This window comes from Tinamus guttatus, unplaced genomic scaffold (assembly GCF_059628265.1).
Source record: "Tinamus guttatus ecotype Peru unplaced genomic scaffold, ASM5962826v1 Tinamus_guttatus_pri_ptg000172l, whole genome shotgun sequence".
Lineage (NCBI taxonomy): Eukaryota > Metazoa > Chordata > Aves > Tinamiformes > Tinamidae > Tinamus > Tinamus guttatus.
Window position 1 is genome coordinate 4377858 of NW_028288706.1, and position 18610 is coordinate 4396467.

The 18610-nt window shown below is 41.3% G+C and overlaps 1 protein-coding gene across 7 annotated transcripts in view; it reads left to right on the plus strand.

Annotated features, from left to right (window-relative positions):
• ADCY9 (adenylate cyclase 9) overlaps positions 1–18610 on the plus strand; it is a 78341-nt gene that overhangs the window by 25299 nt on the left and 34432 nt on the right. For all 7 annotated transcript variants that reach the window (XR_015913281.1, XM_088523092.1, XM_088523093.1 and 4 more), the window contains exon 2: positions 16247–16419. Coding sequence is in view for 6 of the 7 variants with exons in the window: in XM_088523092.1 (XP_088379218.1) it covers positions 16247–16419 (173 nt within the window). In the remaining variant the exon portion in view is untranslated. The remainder of the gene's footprint in view (positions 1–16246; positions 16420–18610) is intronic.

An 18610-nucleotide genomic window follows, 5' to 3' on the forward strand; every position in this document is an offset into this window, starting at 1 on the left:
AAACATTCAGCTGCGTGTTTGTCGTTTAGAAACATGATTTCTTAGGTAGCTATATTTCATTAAAGCTAAATTCAAAATGATTTTACTATAAAAGCAAGGCTTCACGTGATTTCTCCTTCTCTTTCCCTGGCATTTTCCTGGTTTTTGATCTGTTTTGTTTGTTTTTCTGTTTTTTTTTTTATCACACACAAGACATTTGTGAGCTACTAAAGAGAATCAAATTAAATGCATATACTAGCATTTTACCAAAAGTGTAGACGTGCGATATATGTTCTTAGTGGGTAGTTTATGGTGGTATGTGTGAAGAGTCAGAATCTAAATCCTATCTCATTAAATAGTGCTCTGGTTTCCCCATCAGCCTATACATGTGTAGAGTAGAACTTGGTAAGAGAGTTTTATCTTCTCTGGAAAATATGCTGCTGCTTCAAGTACATTCCAAATGGGAAATTTCTGCTTAACTGGGAATGAGTGCTAAAATCTCCATGGCAAATTCAGAGCCGTTAGATGCGATCCCAGATTTATTTTAATTTGATGTCCTATGTGTGCTGTACTTCATTGGTTGTGTTGTTTAGCTTGGAAGAGTTGCTGAGACTGCGAGAGCAGGGGACTTGCTGGGTGACCAGAGAAAAATTCATGTATTGGTATAAGGCAGGAGCTGGAGATACTTCGGGTTTTGAGTATCCAGGATGTGGTTGAAAATCTTCTTGGAGAGGTGAGGGAGAGTTGAAATTAGCTGCATCCTTGCCTCTCTGCTCCAAAATTACTAAATCCCATTGCATTTTCAACATACTGGGGCCGCACAAAATTAGGAGTACAGAGGGGGTGAGTGAAATGGTTACTCTAGCGTTTAAAATTGCTACTTTGGAAATGAAATGTTAACACCCTGAGCCAGACGGCCCATGGCCTAGCCTCGCTTCAGTATTCAGTGTTTCTATTTACCTGCTTTTGAGACTATACCGTATTCTGCGCCTTCCTGAAACAGTTTTTCCCCCAGGAGATCTCGTTTGGTTTCTCGTGTTATTTGGGGCCCCTCAGTTTTGCTCCTGGCTCTGGGGGCTCAGCGCGGCGATGCCCTCGGCCTCGCGGCCGTTCTGTTCACGGGCCCAGGCTCTGCCTCAACCTGCTCCCTCCCGCGGATGAAGGGTCACCCGAAAGCAACGCAGGCTTCACACCAGCACTCGCGTTCAGGCTCCGCGGGGCACGGCCGCGTTTCCTCCAGGCTGCTGGACATGATTTTCGCTTCTCGGAGGACGCGCAGCTCCCCTGGCCATGCAGGACTCCCAAGCGCAGATCTGCACCGTGCAGCTCCGCCTGGGAAGGCAAACGCTCTGCTCGTGCTCTGCGCTATGGCAGAGCAATCTCCTCTCCTCCAGCAGGTAAACAGCTCTGAAAGCTTCTGGCATAAAGAAGAAAAGTGCAGCCTTCAAAACTGGAGCTGGCTCCTTCAGATCAGGGAAGCTGCTTCATAAGTGAACGATTGGATACCCCTGGTATCATCTCCATATTGTGCACATTCACTTTCTCCGTGCAAACAGCATCCCCTTGTTGTGTAAGAGCTTCAGTAGATAGATGTGGTTCAGTGATCCCTCCTGTAGCTAGTATAAAGGTGTCACCTTTTCCAGTTGTAAGTTCCTATGACTCCATTTGAGCTTCCCAAATGGCTCTTGCCATTTCGAGCTCTCCCTCCTGGGGGAGGAGTCTTTAATTACAGAGATGGTTCTTTGATAATTTTCATCTTGCTGCTTAAGAGAGAGCAGTATGCAAAAGCTATTGATGGAATGAAATGCATTGAGAAGCCCCTCCAGGAAGAGCAAAAAATACCACTAAAGTGTAGAGATCCCCATGTAGATGAGAATGAGGTGAAAATTCTGAAAAGTGGACTTCTGTGATTTGAGGTTATGGTAATATATGGGAATATATACTGATATCTATATACTAATCTCTGTGCCTGGCACTCATTTAAAATCGTTTCATGATACTTCAGTGTCATAAATCAGGGACATTTTTAAAATTTTAGTTGCCTTAAAAGAAGACATACAAAGTAACTGTCAACTTTTCTGTTTTAAAACTTTCTGTGCAGTTCCGTGGATTTTGCAGCTGCTTTGCTTTATTCTAGATAGAGACTATCTAGACTACTATGACTTTTTTTCACTCATGTAGATAATAAAAAATATCAGAAGTTGATTATAAAATGTTCCATTTTCATAAAATAGTATATACAAGTGTGAAGGTAGCAAAAAGCATGTTCTTTTTCATTTTCGAAGAGGCTCAGAGTGTTTCTTGGATTAGATGTTCTGCAGAAAGCGTTGCTTGTTATCAGCAAAAAAAAAATAAAAGCAGGAGAAGCAGCAGCAGCAGCAGCATTTAAGATGAGTAAGCTAAACCCACTGTGATTCATCCTGCTTCTCAGAAACACTGATCCCTAACCTCAGGGGAAGAGTAATCCCACAAAATACCTCATTCTTCATTGAGGAATTTTGTTTCTAAATGCTTGTATGCTCAAAAAAAATCATAAAATACCTTAATTAAGAAAGCAGTTCAGTAGCTTACAAGGAAGGAGTATCAGAGAGCTGCCGCTTGCAGTTCAGATGGGATTCTAGCTGTAAATAGCAACAACAGCAGCAGCGCAGAGGCAAATGCAGCGGGGGGAGTTTTTAGCCTTTCTGATTTTTTTTTGTTCTGTTCTGCAAGTTTGGGCCAAGAGGCAAGCTGTTGGGTTTTTTTTTTTCTTTTTTTTTTTTATCATAGGCACAGCTACTAATTTTCACAGGAATCTTTTAAAGACCTGAAATGGGATCTTTTCTTTTCTCTGTGCCCTTTACACCTTGCTCCGCAGAGTGAATAAGAGGCTCCTAAAAGCAGAAGTGAGAAGGGGCTTGAGCTCTGCAGGTGCAGCCCACACGGACCCAGAGCTGCCCGGGGGCACATCCCATAACTTCCTGAGACACCTGCACTAACTCACAGCGCTGCTTCTGCTGCTACTACTTGACATGTGTTATAACTTCCCTTGCAGAGAGGCTGGAAAAAGACAGCACTTTCCTACTCTGTATCTTGATTTCAGTTTAATACTCTGCTTGAGAATGGCCAGGCACCACAAGGGGAGCGTGATGCAGGAATCAGGAATTTACATGGACTACAATAAACTTCTGCAGTAAAAACTTTCTGTGAATAAACTTGTTATGCAGTAGCGTTCAACCATAAAGAAAGCTGCTTGAGATTTATTCCACATGAGAACTTGTTTGTTTTACAGATTGTTTTCATTGGATTATTTTTTAATTAGTGTTTATATGTGTGGAACACTTGTCTCTTACAATATCGTATCAAACCTTTAAGATATGGTAAAAAACAAAAATTTAAATTTTAAAATTTTTAGATGTCGGGAGAGTAGGTTAAGATTTTTGGTATAGTGTATTTTGAAAGTACCTTGCTTTATCAATAAAAGGTTCCTGGATCTGGCTATGATGAAAAAGGTCAGATTAAGTTAGCAGTAACTATAATCACTCTGAATAATTTCTAAAATATGAAGTCGTGAGTATTCAGTCCTGAAACATCTGTCTGAACATCAATTTATTAGGTTACTCAGGATAGTTATCTATCTAGCAAATAGTATAATAATCAGCGCTTTTAGACTATATTATTTGTAGCAGCTTCCTCTGATGAGTTAATCGGCACGGAGTGAGGTCACCAGTATATTAACAAGGTGAGCCCATGGGCCAGTTCTTTGCGGTGTAGAGAGGACATGAGCTTCACTAGCCCCCTATCCATTTACACCAGCTCAGAGCCCATGGGTTTTTCACTCGAGTTGGTCTTGGTTTCCAGACACATTCCTGTAGCCCCCAGTAAAAACATTTAGCCTAGGGGAAGGTTGAAGTGTAATAACCGGTTGTTAGCACAAACTCTGAATGTTTTTACAAAAGATGAAGAAATTAAATATGGGGCATGATCTGGTATGCAGCAGACCGAGTGTGATTTGTAAAAGACTCGAACTTTGGCACAACAGAAGTTGTGCACAACTTGACCCAAGCCCATTTTATGCCACTTGGGAAGTTTTCTCCTTGTTCATCTGAGTAGTGTTGGTGTCTCCTTCAGCCTTAAAACAGGGTTTGAGTATCAGCTCCAGGCAAAGGCTTGTAGCACTTAGTATGAGCATGAACTCATTTCAAATACAGTACTAGCCAAAGTAGCTTGTCAACAGACTTATATTTGGCAAATGCTTACTTAACTCTGTTTTATGTAACATCGCTCACCCTACATGGATTAATGACTTGCGTAATGGTAGTCAAGAGAATTCATTGAGCAACAAGTGACAAATCTTGAATGAGATTAGTTCTATCAGGCAGTTTGCTGTTTGGATGCATGAATGAATTCATTATATGCATGCTGTTATTTTATAGGTATGTTTTGCCTAAATAATGATCACGAGTAACCTAGCACATATGCCATCTGATGGAGTGGAGGTTGCTAAACAGGACGGCAATGCAACATTTGAAATGAATGCACAAGACCAGGCATAACACGCTCTTAAATCTTTGTCCAAGATGCCTGGATTTGCTTTGCTCCTTCCCTACTCAGCCGTTTGGCTCTTGGGTACTGGGAGCTTTGGCTAATGGCCTTAAAACCTCAATAGCTGCAGGTGTGACAGCAGGCGTGTTCGCTGTCCTCGTAGCTAGTGTGGCTGTGAGGTATCATCGACCCTCTTGCCTGTAATGTCTCCTAGGAGTTAGAGATGCAGCCGATGCCACAGGAGAGCGGTATAAGGGGAGAGGAGGGCAGAAGAGATCCTAGAATATTTCCTGTTACGTTGTTAGGTGGTTTTCAACCTTTCCTGGTTTGCAGACCCCAATGGGTATAGGTGCTGCTGTGCTTAGAGAAGAGAAACCTGTTCTCATGGGCTTGTTTTTCTTAATTATCTTGCATAGATCCCTAACAAATGCTCTGCACAGACTGAGAACATCTGGTCTATGCTCAGGTGTTGGATAAGCCTCTAGTTTTATGTTCTAATTGCTGCTGCTCTTATTTCTGCACTCTTTTAATAGTCTTTATCTTAGAGGAGGGAACAAATACCTTCATATACTGTCAGACTGAGGAAAAACAAACAACTGATGTTTACACATTTTATAGAGAATATAACTGAGGAGTTACAGGTTAGGGAGAATAAGGAATAAGACTAAAGAATGAGACTACAGATAATGTAAAGTTTCGTTTATTTTTGTATGTTCCCAATTATGGTCTCACAAGCAGATGTGCAACCAGCGATCACAGGGTCGGTCGCACACTCGCGTCCTTGAGGCTTCGTCTTCCCTGTCCCTGTGGCCTGGGGTAGGGATCTGTGCTGTGGATCTGACAGTTCGAAGCTGCGGGTGCCATTGAGGACGAGGGGGTGATACTTATGCTTAGTGTGTACTGATAGGACGAGGTGGCCTAAACCTGCACATTCAAAGCAAGCGGGAGGGATTTCAGGAAGTCTTTGACTATGTGAATGAACATAATTCTGGATTTTTTTCTTTTTAGCACTGTCTTGCAGCTTTTGAAATCTTTCATTTTGAGAGGATTTTTTTTTTTATTACGGAAAGGAGGTGAAATATTGTCAAGGAGGTGAAATAAAGTGTCTGGAAAGATATGGGGGGGAGTGCACAACACAGCATCGCAGAACAGGACCATTCCCTGCAAGGACTCTCGGTTAATCTTCTGTGCTAGCAGATACTCTGTGCCCCAAGTTTTGATGATTTAATTGAAGATACAACTCTGTGGTAATGGCTGCTCACGTGGTCAGTGCGCCTTGTTATGTGGAAGTGCCATTTGCAGCAGGTTTATTTTCACTGATTTTATTTTTCAGTACTAAATTAGTAACCATTTAAAACTGTCAACTGTGTGTAAACAAGTGGCGCATGCATTAATAACAACTTACCTGGAATTACAAGTGTCTGTGTTGCACAATGCATGAGGTTTAACATGGGGGGAATTGTGAAACTGCTGAAATTCAGTAGTGCAGCTTCACCTCTATTTGTGTAGTCCCTCGTAGCCCTTTTGAATAAATACGTTGATGCTAGCACGATTTCCACACCGGGTGATATTGGTAGCTATATTTCTGTATCAGTGTTTTGTTGAAACATGCTGGCTGTTCTCCAAGAGGGGAGAAAAGTAATAATCTTGATCCAAATATTAATTCTGCAAACAATGCTGGTAAACTGTGATGGCAGGTGAGAAAACGATTATCCTTCTTCCTTACTTTGAAAACTGCTGCAGAGATACAGCTCAAAAAATAGTAGCCTATTATTTTTAACATGAGGATTTTCTGAAATATACAATTTTATTAGTTTTGATTTGATCCGTTAAGGACACTTTTATTTTTTATGAGCAAGATTCTCTTAGGCTAACGAAGTTAGTGAAGTTTTGCATCACCCGACTTGAATGAATGCACCTCAGTAAAACCTCACAGAGCATTCTCGTTGTCCAGAGAGGATTCCTGTCTTATCCTTTTCAAATAAACTTTTTTTAAAGTTACTCACGCAGTGCAGGGGTCATCATTCCATAGAGTTCCCAGTGCCAATAAACAAGCATGGAGAAGTGCTGGTATGGGCTTGTAATGAACTTGGAGTAACTGGCAGAATCAGTAGTGTGCATTTCCTAAAACACGGCTTTGTCTTCTCAATTACTTCTATTCTGTTGTTGTTTTCTGTGATAGGAAGTCAGGAGAATTTATGCTCATGTAGAGGCAGTACTGAGGAAAGGTTAAACGAGGGTGTTGTTTTTACCAGAATGTGATTGATACTTAGAAATCTGTAAGTTAGAGGCCTCTTTTCTGTCGTCATGAAGATGCTTGAGATGATGTATTTCCATTCTGACCTAAGTGAATATGTTGATGCTTGCTGAGTGTTTTGAATAATATTTTATTAGTTGCTTGGGAAACAAAAATCAAAAAATGGTGATGACATCATCTTAACTTTGAAAAGTTTGATTACAAATTTTTAACAATTATCAACCAAAAAAAAGTTGCACATGGAGAGCCAACCAGTTCTCAGAGTAGATTAGCACATGTTTCTTAAGAGAGCAGTGGAGCTGCCAGGCTTTTGGGGAGGGCAGGATTCGCCTGTAGCGTTGCCCTGGTTTACTTGAAATGCTGAGTTAGCCGTATAGGATCCTGAGTACCTGCATTATGCAAGAAGGAAAGAATTTGCCCAATCGTAGCCCTGTCAACACAAAGAGATTGCACCAGTGTAGCAGCATAGACTTCCAAAATCTTGTTTAAATTGGTGCGTGCTCTTGTCTGGATTCTATTAAAATAATATTAGTACCAAGAGCCACAATAGCTCACTTCATTACCAAATGCCTCAGCAGGCTCAAGTTGCAGCAGACTGTTGTGGTTTTCTTTTGAATCCTTTCCTGCATCATGCACGCTTGCTATTTGTCATTTCTAAAATACCAATCCGAAAGATAGGTGAAGTCTCCCAGGGCTGGGTGAAATATTTCGAGGCGGAATTTCAAATAAATTTCTCATCGCCTTCAATCTGGCCGTATATTTTTAGTTTAAGATAAAAAGTTCCCATCCCTGACAGCCTTGAGATGAAAAAAAAAAAAAAAAAAAAAAACCTTGCAGGTGGGCTCCGTCTTATATCTCATATATATCACATATGAAATTGCATCTGTGTTTTGCAGGGGTTGGTACCGGCCCTCTGCATTTCCCAGGGCATGCCATCCATTACATGGACAGGAGAAAATTGAAGACATGAGGTGCATGTGTTGCTGGAGTGCTTGAAGCTTTATATAATTGTCCCATTTGGAAGGGTGGAATTTTCTCGAAAAATCTGCATCCATTGGTGTAGCTTTGGCTGATTGAACAGATTGTTTGAAGTCTTTGCCTTGGGAATTCTTTCTGTATATTTTTTTGATTGCTTGCTTCTCTCCCCCCCAAAATACAGTTTTAAGTTCGAAACAGGTTTTTATTTGATGTAACAAAATGAAGATTTGGAAGCGTGCGCTAGGTAGAAGGATTGTTACCCTCGTAGAGCAATCTGGAACATGAGAAATTTCTGTGTGTGCAACAGTTTCAGCATGGAAATGTTCGTGTCACAGAGGCCAGACCGGAATCTCCAAGAGCCTCTAAGGGACCCTCCCTGGGTAGCTTCCTCCACCACCTTTTGTCACCAAAGTCAGTACCGTGGCCCAGCCACCAGCAGTAACTCGATGCAAACACAGGGCTAATGCTGAGGGCATGAGGGGACTGAGGTGCTTCTCTGCACAGCTTTGCATTTCAAAGAATTCTGTGTTATGTTGGGTGATAATACGTGGTCCTAGAACTTAAGGCAGTTTGCTGCTTTAGCCATGTATTTCTGCTGTTTGAGGGATCTTATTTTCAATTATGAGGGGGGAAAAATGGAATTTGCAAACTAAACAAGAAACTAGAAGAAAACATCTTTTTTGCTTTTTTAAATTTTTTTTTTGAGTTTTCAAATGTAAACCATCTTTACAGAGTTGCGACCCTATCATTTTTCTTTATTTGAAGACGAGAGCCACTAGCATGTCAAAGCAGGCAGAGCCTATTGTACATCCAGAGTGCGTTTCCATCTGCTCCGCATGACGGGGCCGTGCGGAGCCGGAGTCGCTCCGGAGCCCGTTCCCGCTGACCCAGCTGCGAGCAGCGCGGCAGGACCCGAGCGGCCTGACCGGGGCCGAGAGGCCTCCGTCTCTCCAGTCCAACGTCCCTGTTGTGGAGCATCGCTCTTAATGCTGCTCTGCCGTCTTTAATCCCAAATCACCTTGCACTGGATGTCAGCCCTCTTCCTGCCTTAAATACAGGAGCATTGGATATCTCTAAGTTTTGTGAGGAGTCCTTAGAATAGTCTTTCCCATGGCAAGACTAAGAAATCCAATGGATTGGTCTCAGTCAGCATCGTGTTTTTTTCTTTTGCCAACAGAGTTCTTTAAAATATATGTATATACATTCCTGAGCCAGCAGTTGTACCTGGACATTTGGTTTGAGCTGCATGTCCTCCATGGTTCCTCTAGGCCTTTTCTCTCCTTTTGCAAAGGTGAAAAGAAGATAAAAGAACCTAATGGAGGAATAGGACACAGGGCTTTATGCTGGCAGCTTAACTGCAAACACAGGTTTGGATTCAGAATCCCTCCCCGTTTAACTGGCACATGTTGAACACCACAATTAGGCATGTGTTATTGATCAATATTTTCCAAGCCCGCTGTTGTCTGTTAGCTGATCAAAAGTAGGCATTTCACTAAACAAAGGAGACATAAGGAAAACAGGGGATTTCTGTGAGACAGAAGATGTTTTTGGTTTCTCTTGCTCCTTGCAATTCGTTTGTTGAGACCGTGAAGATAGGGTTGGGATTTGTTTTTTTTGCTGTTTCTTTTGGCTTTCCAACCAATAAAATTCTGTTTCTTATTATTGTTTCTGCTTTCCAGAGATGTAAGATAACAAGTTGGCTCTTAAATTCCTGGTTCTAATTTTAGTCACAGGAAATACAATCCATATATTCAGAGTGTTTTCCAGGTAGGGGTGTTTCTTACAATCCAGACGTTTTGTAATCACCTGCTTTTGTTTGCACTGAGCTGAAAATAGGTTCTACCGTTGCGACAGTAGGACTTTCTTTGTCTGAAATGCAACTTCTCAGGTTGGAGAAAATTAACTTTATTTTATGTAAAATTGTCAAATATTTTCTCGCACGCTCCCACAACATGAGTGAGGAGAAAAGCGTTTGTTGATAGAGGCATGTGCATTTTATTCAGCGATATTGATGAAATATCTTGGGTTTTTTTTTGTCAGGTCAGTGAAATGCTTGTGAAATTTCTCAGAAACAGGAGCCTAATGTTGAGCTTCAAAGTCAGTGATTTCAGGGAGTTGTGATTATTACTTACACGTAGCTGTCCAGCTTTCGCAATTATGAAAATTCAATTAACTGGAAGATGTTTTGCAGGTTTGTCACAACCCTTTTGATTATCCAATTTGTATTTACCAAATGCTGTTACCCAAGTGAGGATGTTTATCTGATCTTTTGCTTCTTTCAGCACAGATGAATACTTTATGATAAAAGTATTAGAATCTTCAGAGAGCTTTTTTTTCTCCTTGAAGTTCTGAAGTTAGTTATTAATTTAACAATTTGTTAGTGAGTTAAGATTGCAAAATGGGAAAAGTAACTATTATTACTTAAGTAACGACTTTCCTTTGCATTTGAAGTTGCACATACTTTGGCACCGCATTCAGCTTGGTTACTGGCTGCCTCTTTAAAGGTGCCTCTGTTGGTTTGTGTTTTGTTAGCTACATTGCCAGGTGTTATCTAGGAAGAGGATTTTAAATTTCATCTATATTTGTCCATTTTCAGATTTGCTCTCTAACAGTTTCACATATTTATGTATTTTGACCGAGATCTCCTCTTGTGGTTGTATATAGCTGCTGTTGATTCATTAAGCACTTATGCCTATTATCTGTGTCAGTGTTACTGTACATGAGGCTGTTTGAGTGGAGCATAATTTTCACAACCCAGGTGTATTATTTGCACTTAAGGTAGTCACTGTGTCCTTAACTTGTGCTAGTTCTTGAATAGCTGTTGGTGATTTAACTGTCCATTGTCCAATTCACTGAATTAGAATACTTTGCTATGGGATTTGCAGCGCAGTACTGGGTGTAGGAAAATGAGGAAAATATTCCCCATAAATATGAACAGATAAGGCAAGGATGGCATTTTAGGAATGAGACAAGGTATTTGCTATTGGAAATCATCTTGAACTCAGCCACATGTTCTATGGCTGATTTGTGCCTGAGCATCCAAGGAACACTAGAGCTCGTGGCAGGCACTGTATTACTTCTTGCATAAACATTAAATTATGTTAAACAGTAAATTAGAAAAAATATTTAAACTTTTAAAGGAAAAACAAAAAACATAGAAACATTAGGAGAGAAGTGTCAAAAAGAAATTTGAATTAGTAGCAATATATGTGTTTCCAGTCTTCCTTTCTTTCTTTTTTTTTTTTAACTCTTATTTGCCTGTCACTTTGCATGCTAGAAATTGCAGAGCAAGTCAGAGTCTGATGAAATCGTATGGCAACATGCAACATTTCAACATATTTTATTATATGAGGAAACCTAAATGTAGGTCTTGCTTTGCTTTCCAATGACTGGCAGTAGCTGAATACCAGTTTCTTTTTTCCCAGCTTAATGCGTCTTTAAAGGGAATGGAGGAAATTTGGTGTTATGGGAAAAAGAAAGAGGTGATTATGGAGAAGTATTAACCTAAATGTCATTTACCACCCATCCATTTCAGAAAAAGAGGAACTAAAGCCAATCCTGAACTGCAAAGTGTTTTTATGAGCTTGCTAGTAGATACTTGTATGAGTCTAAAAATGTGTTGTTTTTCACTCTCATGCTACTTTTCCAGGCACTATTTTCTCAATATGGAACTCTAAAAGGTATCAGAGGTATATAAAAAGAGAAACTAAATTACAAAAAAATACTATCTAATGTTGTGCTCATCTTGGCAGGCAGGGAAAGGTTATTAGTTAGCACCGCTTTCTAGCTGAAAAAGTGCAGCCATAAATTCTTGCTCTCATGCGTGAGTGGAAGCCACTTTTATTCTCGCACAGGAAAACAAGTTTCATGCAAACTCTTATTTTAGGATACAAGATACTGAAAAAACATGGAGTTGAAAGACAGGACTCAGTTATTTTAGTAACCTCCTACCTCTTTACTAATTATTTGGGAAGAAATATACCATTAAAATATGTTGACAGTAAAGGAAATGATGGAAAGGTAAATAAGGAGAATGTCCCCTTTTACCAAATAGGTTTATATTAATCACAATTTATAAGATTTTGATATTATTTCATGAATACATTAATCGTACAGGAGAAGAAAAAAAAAAAAAAGCTGTATAGCTGAAAAGCTATTACCCTAAAAAGGAAGGTACGTGTTAGTCTGTTAAATGCTCTTTCCTGGGAGTTCCTGCAGTTGAAAAGCTGAAGCAATTTGTGGAGGTAGGAACATGAATTTATAGCAAGTGTGGGATTATATTTTCATTAAATGAATCAGTGAGACCATGAGTGAAATATTGTCAGTATTTTTTGGTGTCTCTTCCTTCGAATCAGTATTGAAAGGAGTTTCAAAAGCATTCAGTGTTCAACAGATTGTACTAAATGTGAGCATTTAGTTTGCCAGAAAGAAGGTAGTTTTCATCTTTGCTTTTAACAGAGGGCTAAAAATTTTCAGCTTTTATGCAGTTAGAGCATCAAAAATCAAAATGAGTCTTATTTTGACAAGGAATTGCTTAGCAACACTTCTGTTAGTTGCCCATCTCCTGAGGTCTAGCATGGAGACCTCCCAGCTTAGAAGGATACACCGATGATGCCCACTTATACAAGAAGTCAGATCACATCGGCACAACCGCATCCGTCAAGATGTTATGGAAATCCTCCAACGTGAGCAGGGAGCTTCGGGGAGCGCTGCCGGGACCTGGAGCCCTCTCCTGCTCCCTGCTCTACTCGTCCCTCGCGCTGCAAAGACTGATTTTTCTCACGCCGCTGAAATCAGCCTGAGGTTTTAGGGTGTTTATACACAACAGTATTTATGTTTTTTTCTGCGTATGCACAAAATTGTGTGTGGGTGCATGCCTATGTATGTTTTTTGTTATTAGGAGTGGTTTTTTTTTTTTTTAGTATTAGGGATGGATTTCTGTCTTTATAAAAAAAAATACAGAAACACCACTGTAAAAAAAAAAAGCTAACTGAAGGAAGGGGACAAACTACAGGAATTTCTTAGTACTTTTCAAATTCACTCTTAGTGGGAGTGATAAAACCAACAGTTATGTAGAGATCTTGCCCATTAACTGTTTTGTCAGAAATGCTTGTTGCAAATGCTGCCATGTCAATAGGCAAAATGGTTGAATTCAAGAAATAATCCCTTTGGGTCCATAGGTAGGTACTGTTTCTCTTCATTAGGCTTTGAAATATTCATGACCTAAAGACAAAGGAAGGAAGCAGCTTGTCTTTTGCAAATATGTGTCTAGTTTTTCAGAGGGGAGAAAATAACATGTAAATTAGATTAGTATGTTGGGAGGGAAGGGGTTGTTGGGGTGCCTCCGAGTCTGGTAAAATATTTCTTCTCAATGGAATTCATCAGCTTCTTGCTCTTGGCTTCTGAAAGGCAGCTTTGGAAAAAGCAAAAATGGGCTTTTCGGTGAAGCCTGCCCAAGTGCGTAGCTGTTATCGGACAGTTTGAGATTGTGGCGTTTCTTTAAGCGTTGACTTTGATTAAATTTGGAGGAGGGAGAAATGAGCAGTATAAAATTGGGAATGGCAGGAGAAGTCGTCCTGAGTCAAGCTGTTATAGAGCCACAGGTTGCAGTTGGTTGTATTTCAGGTAAAATAGCATCTCCTCCACTGCTCGTGTCTTAATGTTTCTGCGCTACCTGATTTAAACCTGCCGTTTGGTAATGTGAATATATTTCCTTTCACGGACTTTTTTTTTGTGACAAAGTGCTGCTTGTAGCAAATCACTGCATATTGAGGAGAAGGAAAAACATTCCTCATGTATTATACATTTAGCTAAATCAATACTATTCTGCTGCATTAAGGACCTGTTTTTCAAACCAAAATATTTCAGACTGAACATAGGAGTTGCTTTGTGAAGGGTTACGGCATTGCAAGGAATACTAAAGCAAAGCTTTCCTGTCGAAAGAAGCATGTAATAGCAAACGATGTGTTAGGTAGACAATGAGCAAAGATTTTTAAACTATCTAATTCTCAAAAAAAAACTTTTCAAAAATAACCTTTTCTTCCTCGTTTGCTTTCCCGGGCCCGTGATCTGTCGGACACTTGGCGTTTGTAGCCGCTCAGCAGTGGGAGCCGTCCTGCTGCTTCCTCCTCGGGCGCGCGCCGCCTCGCGCCGCCTCACGCCGCCTCATGTCCGCCCGGCCCCACACGAACCGCCCGGGCGCTGCTGCCTGCCCGGCCACGAGCAGGGGGAGGCCCTCAGGGAAGGGGGTGTCGTTAAACGATCTCGGTGCCGACCACCAGCCATTTTAGCTGCTTTAAACCCTGCACCTACAACATGTGGCCCAAAACTATGCGCGTGAGAATAGTTCTCGATGCAAAATGTTGCAATAACTGCTTTGGGTTAGCAGGGCTGGCCGCATATAGGAAGTATGAAGGGTGGAGTGGGCTGGAGGAGCCACAACCCACTGTGGTTGAAGGTTGGGGAGAGTATTGCTTTTCCAAACAAGTTTTCAATTACTGCAGCACCGTCGCCTTTTCACTTTTGCCTCCACGTGGAGCTCAAACCGGAGATAATTTTGCTTTATGTAACACAGCTACAAAATAATTATGCAGCACAACACAGCAAAAGAGAACGAGAGCATTTGAAAAACGCATGCTTAAAAACACAGAGCACAAGCAACAATATTATTTCCCCTTAAAAAAAAAAAAAAAAAAAAGGTAATAGTAGCAGTGGGAAAATAATCCAGTTGCTTTAAGGTAGCTTTTAAAAATAGAGACTAGCAAGATGAATGCTGTAGACTTCTCCAGAGCAAACATACAATTGTAAGCTGATTGTGGCAAATTCCTTAAATTGCAGCCCCCAGGAATATAAGTTTTAAAGAGACAGTCTCATGTCCAGAAGCCAGCGGCAGCTCGGATTTAATGAAACAGCAGTGACAGAGTAAAGTCTAAGTGCTGCTGCAACTGGTATGAAAATGGAGATTGGCTATAGTGCAACGGCTCGAGTAAGTGAGCTAATGCCCCGACCTGGAGCAAGCTGAGAACCACAGAAGCTCTCCCAGCAGCTGGTAGCCTGAGTCAAATGGTCATGTGGCTGCACCTCTCTATGTGGTGGAGAAGGGTGCAGGAATTTGGATTGCTAGTGGAATAAACAGAGAAGCAGAGAAAAATGTTCTTACTAGATCTCTTATTTTTATGGGGAAGGTTGCAGACAAGGCTTTGCCTGTGTTACATGTTGCAGAGAAAGAAATGTTTGTAGAATATTTGTTAAATCTCTGAGCAAAGTTACAAGGAAATGACCTGATTGTAGTGACAGCCGTTGCTGGAACAAGAAGACCGCCGTCTTCAATGGACTGGAGCAGAACAGGCCTTGACGGATTTAGTTGCAGCTTTCATCCTATGCAAGGACACAAGTGAAGGCGGTTGATCATCGTGATAGTCATGTGTCTGAATACAACTAGGGGACAAGTATTTTACCGAAAAAAGAAAAGCAATGGCTGGCCAACCCAAGTACAAAATCAGTGAGAGATCACATGTGGTTCCGTCTTTCAAAACAATACTGGGAGAATTCGGTTCAAGAATCACGTCGGGCAACAATCTGACCCTGCAGAGTGACGCAGTCCAGGTTGAAGAGGTGATGCCCTCCATGCTCTTAGGGGTGGGATTAATAAGTGGGATGAGTAGTTCCTCGTCAGTCTTTGTGCCCAGATCATGACCCAGAATATCATTAATACAGCTTTGTGAAGTAAGGCAGTATTCAAAACAGAAAGCTGCTGCATTTGATAAAATGCAGTATTCACCAGCCTGGCCTTTAATACTGGATCTGGTTTCCAATTATGCTTCCGTTCATGCAACAGTTGCAGGGAGTGTGTGTGTGGGTGTACGTGTGAGAGAGAGATTGATTTCGTTCTTTAAAAATGTGAAGTCTTCCCTAACGATGAACACCCATCAGAATTGCTAGCACTTATATCCATTTTCTGCTTCAATGTGTTACCAGCATTAATCAGTCTGCACCGTATCTCTGTGAGAAATGGAGGTTATAGCTGGAGGAATACATACACATTTCCAGAATGGCAGCATCAGTTCAGATATTGCTGAAAAACAGGCCGTGAAAACAGGCTGTAAATACTTTGCCAGAAGTAAAGAGTTAATGTCAGACTCAGATTGCAGTTTTGAAGTGAATGTGTTAGGGCTTAGCTTTTTTTCTGCAAACTATGTGGGTAAAAATGGAATAAGAGAAGTACATGTCATTCGTCGCTGATGCTGTGTGCTAGAACAGTCTCTTGTATCTGGGACAGCACATGTTGGGCAAATATAATTCCTACCATTTTACATGCAGCGTCTTTATATTCCTGATGATTGTTCCCAACTAGCATCTGAGTATTTTGGGCTGTACTCCTGAGCCAGGGTAATCAAATAATATGAAAATATGCGTTCTTTAATAGTTAACATATTTCCCCCAGGAGAAGTGAATAGGAGTGCTGTTTTTGTGATTTAGCCATTCTAACTGTTTGTTTCTTTTCTGTAGGTTTAAAGACTTACCTGATATCTGGTCAGAAAGTGAAGGACCCTCACTGCAGCTGCTCGCAGGCTCTGCTTCCTGGCTTGGAGTCGGGAGATGCAGCGAAGATCCAGGGAGCGTCGTCAGCCGAGAACACTGGTGATTTAACAAAGACTCTCAAACATGCAGAAAAACCTAAGGTCAGTTCTTGTTTCAGAGTCAAGCAGTGTGGACCTCAAGCTGTACCAACAAGTGGGAGATGAGCAGACAGGAGAACCTTATGGTTTGCTTATTCATTTCTTTATATATATATAAGTTTGTGGGAGGAAAAAAATTGCAAAGCAAAATGCGTGACAAGGAATCTCTGAAGTAATATGAGCACTTTTAAAAGATGATTTCAGATAAATAATTTTCTTAATACTTATGTTTCAGGGCTGAGACATCCGACCTTATTTATCAATGGTCTTATTTTATAAAGGGGGGGAAAAAAGAATCAGTGCCTCGTGCAGCTGTAACTTCTGTGATTTTCTGCGTTCACTGTATTCTGCTTCTGCTTTTCCCTATCGTGCATGTCACCTGCATATGAACCTTTCGTATGAATATGTAGCAAACAGCACTAATTCTCTCTTGCCCCTCATCTCTGTACACCCCCCTCCCCTGCCAAAAAAAGGGAAAGATAACAGGTTTGTGGGGTAGGCTCTGGTATGCTCCTGTAGGCTGTGACGGTGTTTTGTATTTGTTTGCTGTATAACTCTTTATCTACACCTAAGGGCAATGATTTGTATGGATTCAGCTTAGAAAAGTGCTAACATTTTGTTATGTTCACACCTCTCACAAGAGCTCTTGACAACTGAATCTGTGAAACAGTGTGTATTACTTTGTTGTTTCACTGTTACTCTCAATCTTCCAAGGCAGAATAGACTTCCCAAACAACAGATGACTTGTTTCTTTTCCCATGGGCAAATAGTTCTTCCTATTGGGCTGGCTGAGCTGGTCACTAATGGTCAGAACCACAGCTGTGAAATGGCCATCTGAACTCCACCATCATTAGATTTCATTGGTAAAAAGCCAGCTTACTCCTGAGAGGATCTCTTCAGCACAAATTTTGTATTTAACTGACAGACTTAATGGACAAATGTCTTTGCTGCTTGTATGTGTGTTGTCTGGATTAGGAGGGATGGCAGAGGCCTCTACCCTGCGTCTGTGCTTGGTTTTAGTTTTGGACTGAGAATCCTCCATCAGCAGTGAGGCCAGCCAACAGCCTGATGCAGACTCACAGCCACGAGTGTGTAACTGCAGGAAGCAGCTTTAGCCATATTTGCTCCTTCCCCTAAGTATGCACTGCCTACAGTTCGACTGGTCCTAAGCTGTTGGTGGTACTTTTCTCTTCCTGTTCTTTTCCCATATATAGAAAGAGTGTATTTGGCATCCCTGACATGCCAGCTCTCCAGCTCTTGCTTGTCTTTCAGTGAAGGTGACAGGAAAATCTGCCGCAGAGCAGTGAATCTGAACCACTGAGTCAGCCTGTGCTGCTCGCTGCATGGCCAAGGAGATGTGCTGAGGCTGACTCCGAGCAAGGGGCTGAGAGGCATTTTGCATTGGCACAGGCACCTCGCTGGGCCCATGGTTCGCTCGGTGTGACTGTAGGTATCCTCATGGCATTTGAGTGGCACAGCCCTACTGTTAGTGTAGCATAATTCCTGTGTCAGGTAAGGAAAGCAGGGGGGCCTGAGTGCCATTGAGCTGCATGACCTTGTGCCGTTGCTTTCAAGGGATGCTGTGACAGCAGTGAGTAACAAACCAGTCTGCTCTGAGTGGTGAAGGAAGAAGAAAGCACCAAGTGGAGCAATATTGAGCTCTTGAGCTCAGTATTGACGTGAGCTGCCAGTGCATGGAGTAGAGTGAAAAGAGGAGGGATTAAACCAAGCAGTAAAACTCAAGTTACTGCTGTGAGAGGAAGTAAGTATGCCCTGTTAATGTCAGACAGCAAAGTGAAGCTTTAACTGGAGGGCAGTTGAGGTATCATACTGTTCTGGCTGCTCTTAAGGTTTACATTTATTTAATACATTTATTATGTATTCAGTTGGGGTACTTGTTAAAATAACCCAAGTCCAAAATATAATCTGCTGTTGAGATTCTTCTGGCCCTTCAGGAAGTGTTTTCTAAAAACACAGATGACTGAAGAAAGGTGACACAGTTATGTCACTGTTCCAAAACAAGTAGTATGTAACCTTGAGACAGGCTGCTGGCACACACTGTTTAGTTGACTGCCTGGTCCACTTCCCATGGCTTTTTACTCTGAGACCATCTTGACATCTTAATTACTGTTTAAATGCTGAAAGCTGATCTGCACAGTGCAGAAGTGCAAACATGCCCATCCAGATAAATGAA